The 4,032-nt window shown below is 48.6% G+C and overlaps 1 protein-coding gene across 1 annotated transcript in view; it reads right to left on the minus strand.

Moving 5' to 3' along the window:
• The window catches only part of MCM3AP (minichromosome maintenance complex component 3 associated protein), a 44,402-nt gene that overhangs the window by 8,783 nt on the left and 31,587 nt on the right, over positions 1-4,032 (minus strand). Inside the window, exons 20-21 of the mRNA XM_012810281.2 lie at positions 298-556; positions 10-107 (exon numbers count right to left, since the gene is read on the minus strand). Of these exons, the coding sequence (XP_012665735.1) occupies positions 10-107; positions 298-556 (357 nt within the window). The remainder of the gene's footprint in view (positions 1-9; positions 108-297; positions 557-4,032) is intronic.

A 4,032-nucleotide genomic window follows, 5' to 3' on the forward strand; every position in this document is an offset into this window, starting at 1 on the left:
CGCCCTTACCTTAGTTGTGCCTTGTAGATCATTAATACAATCAGGGATCTCAATAACAGTGTAATCTGAAATCAGTTTAGCTGAAACCAAATCCTGCAGCATCAGACCTTTAAGAGAAGCAGAGAAGGTCATGTGTGCTTGCTCTGGGTCAGCATGCATGCTAAGGCATCTCATGGCACTGCCCCCCGCCCTATGGTGGGCAGTCAACATGTGTGTTCCTGGCCCAAGACCCCGCACTGTGGTGTCCCCACCCATCACTAAACAGCACTGTGCACAAACTAGACTTTTGTCACAAACCATCCTCCACTTCCTTCTCAGCGGTGTTGCCTCCCGAGCTGGGCACGAGAACTGCCAGCGGCAGGGCAGGCTGAAAGGGCTTGGCCTGCAAGAGCTGTTTGAGCTGCAGCAAGGCTGACAGCCAGTATACGTCCTCCTCCGCCACGTCCTCACTCTTCACTTTGGGGGGCAGTAGCAGCACCAGTCCACTGGCTCCTAGCAGGTCCTTCTGCATCTCCACTGTATCAAGGGCACCGTCACTGAGGGCACCATGGGCCACCTGCAATAGCACCAACCATCAGGGTGGACACATGGCACACAGGGCAGCAGCAAACTGCTCCACAGCAAGTGCAGCTGGACTGCCCTCCAAGGACACAGCAGGGATGGCCCTCCCTCCAGAAGCCATGAATCAGTGCTAGAAACAACTAGGTGAACACATAACCTAGCCCCCAGCTACAAGTTCCGTTTGACCACAGCACAATGATCATTTTTCTTTTTTTTGAGAAAAGAAAACCCTAGACTGCTGTGACATCACAGCTCACAGCAACCTCAGACTCCTGGGCTTAAAACATCCTCCTGCCTCAGACTCCTGAGCAGCAGGGGCTACAAGCACCCACCACAACACCCGGTAGAGATAGAGTATCTTGCTCAGGCTGGTCTTGAACACCTGACTCAACGGATACACCTGCCTCGGCCTCCCAGAGTGCTGGGATTACATAAGGAAAAGTTGGCCCCAATTTCCTCAGAAAGATAAAGAGGATGAATCAAAAAATAGTATTAAGATGCTATGAAAGAGTCAAAGTAAGGATAAAGATGAGGAAATGAGGAATAAAAATTCCACAGCACTTCAAAAACTTGAGGTCAAGGAAATCGTCCAGAATGCAGTTTGCAGCGATAAGACTGAAAACAAGATACAAGAAATGAGCTCAGAGGATTGACTGATGAGGTCCAACATTTGTCTAGTGGATGTTTGTGAGAGAACAGAACCAAGAGAAGAAAACAGGTGTTGTAGGGACACAAAAATGTCCCAGAAGGGAAACTAGAGCCCCCAGCCTGAAAGACCCACCAAACCCAGACCCTGGTGTGCAGGGCACTAGCACAGAGTCCCATAGTGAGTGTGGAGAACCTCCTGAGAGAAACATAAGGCCACACAGAAGGAATAGATGTCCCTGTCTCAGAGGAAGGGAAACTAGAGCCCCCAGCCTGAAAGACCCACCACCAAACCCAGCCCCCAGTGTGCAGGGCACCAGCACAGAGCCCCGTAGTAAGTGTCGGGGTTCTTGACACTATTTCCTTGACTTTAGTTTTTGAACGTGCTATGACACAGAAGATACTAGGTGCCAAGAGAGCAAAACTAGAAGGAAAATAATTTTTTACCCATAGTTTTACAAAGCTAGCTAAACTATAAAGGTAATGTGAGAATAAAATAAATTCATTTTCAGAAAAAAAAGAACTAATTAAGCTCCCCTACCAGGCACCTTTCCTTGGGATGCAACTGAAAAACACAGACTATCAAACAAGGGACTACAGAAAGGAGAAATGCTGCTGGTCAGGCTGGGGCAACACTGGGCAGAGTGTGGCATCTGTCAGGCCATGGTCCACTCACTCTGCAGGCACAAACTCAAGCATGTCACCAAGGCCTGCTGAGAATGGCACCACGAGAAGCTATTGACTGTGGGCAACTTATTTTAGCATCTTAGCAGGGGCACCCTAAACAGGTTGCACAAGGTCACAGAGCAGCAGAAGAGCAAAGACCCTACTCAAACCATGGCACTAAGGCTCATCTATGTGGATAGAGACCCCAAGGCCAGCCACAGCCTGAGATAAGAGAGTGGCATCTGCTGGGGGGCTCAGGAGAGTGGAGATGTGGATGGATCAGGTGAGGGAACAGAACATCTGGGAAACTAAGATAGACAAAATCCATCTGGTAAAAATTAAAGAGATACACAGAAAATTTTTTAAGTGAGAAAATAAGCCAATTATTTCTTATGAAAAAATAAAGAAATGTGGTCACAGAAAGAACACTGCTAGTCTTGAGGTGACAGCAGGTGCAGAGCCATCAGAATATAGCTGGGGCATGGCAGCTTACACCAGGAATCCTAGCTACTTGGGAGGCTGAGGCAGTAAGACTGCTTGAGCCCAGGAGTCTGAAGCTGCAGTGAGCCAGCCAGGCAACAGAGCGAGACCCTGTCTCTAAACAACTCTACTTCTCCATTCACTGAGGTGACAGAGGGACGGTGACAGTGCAGCCACCATGGGAGATAGGAAGACTGCTGGAGGGCTCCTCACTGGGTATGCTGAGCTGTGCAGCTGCCCTGTACCCCATGGTCTCACCTCCCAGGGTTTGTTCTGCCCCTGCCCACTGGGCCTAGTGACCTCCTTCTGAGAGAGAATGGGACAACACGGACAGCTCACGAAGAGCCTCTGATTGCCCTGGGCTCACCACTTCTTGCACACACAAACAACACTGCCCTGTGGAGGCTACACAGCAGGACCTGTGGAAGCTTTGGCCACAGCCTGCAAGGCAGAGAGTCCTGACACCCAGGAGAGCAAGCTTGGAAGTGTACCTTCCTCAGTCAGGCCCTCAAGTGAGACTATGCCCCACCAGCATTTGGTTTCCACCTGTGGGAGATGCTGCACCAGAGAACCCCACAATGACAGCTGGACACCTGACCCACAGAAACCAGGACATGACAAATTATTATTATTTAGAGCTGCTGCATTGGGGGTGATGTGCTATGTAACAGCAAGTGACTGACACTTCTTTAATGGGATATTGGCAGAGAACAAAGGATAGCTTGGCGGAGAAGCAGCTGTGATCATGTGTGTGATATGGAAACACTATAGAAATCAGACCCTTATAAATCATGTGAGGTTGCTATTTGACCTTTTAACTATACACAAATGTTACTTTTATTACAAATCTTAAAAGTAAAGGCAAGAGGAACAACTAAGTTACTTCCAGTAGGTAAAGTGTGAAGACTAAGCACCAAGCAGGCACTGCTTCCCCAAACTCAGGGCAGGCAACTCATCTCATCCTTAGACTCCCATTATATTTTGCGTTTTTAAAGTTTTGTATGTGTACTGCTTTCAGGAAGTATGCTACATAGTATTAAAAAATGAAAAAAACAAAACCTCATAAATGGACTAAGATTTGAAAAAGTACTGAGGACAAAGGGAACACAATTGGACTACCATACACAGAGGACCAGGGTATGCCTTGAAGGTGACCACTGGGAGGAGGAGGAGCCCAGGACAGAGGCCATTAGGGCAAAGACCTGATCACTGGCCTGCTCCAGGCAGGTGCCCATCCTCTGGGGCACTATGGAAGCAAGGTCAAGTCCACACCCGAGTTCACAGAGCTAGCCTGCACACAGCCACAGACACCAGAGGTGCTCAGTGTTGATGCCCATGCTCCCTGCCCTGCACTAGTATCTTCCAAGTAAGTGGAGAAGGACATACCCGGCCTCCCTTCTGAACACAGAGGTCAAAACCTATACTCACTGACACAGGTTTGCATCTAATGAGGAAATGGACTCCTACTTATGCCTAGTGCTATGGAAATTATTTCTATCCTATTGCTCCAGTGCACCACCAAGGTCTGATCTTTCACATGTGACTGCCTCCTGCGGGTACGTGTTATCATGTGGTGCACAGAATTAGTCACCACTACAGATACTGGAACGCTGGCAGCTTGTTAACAAGTCATGGTGGAAAAACTTTAAAAATTTCAATCTCCGGCTCGGCGCCTATAGC

The sequence above is a fragment of the Otolemur garnettii genome, unplaced genomic scaffold, assembly GCF_000181295.1.
Source record: "Otolemur garnettii isolate 467f Iridium unplaced genomic scaffold, OtoGar3 scaffold00128, whole genome shotgun sequence".
Lineage (NCBI taxonomy): Eukaryota > Metazoa > Chordata > Mammalia > Primates > Galagidae > Otolemur > Otolemur garnettii.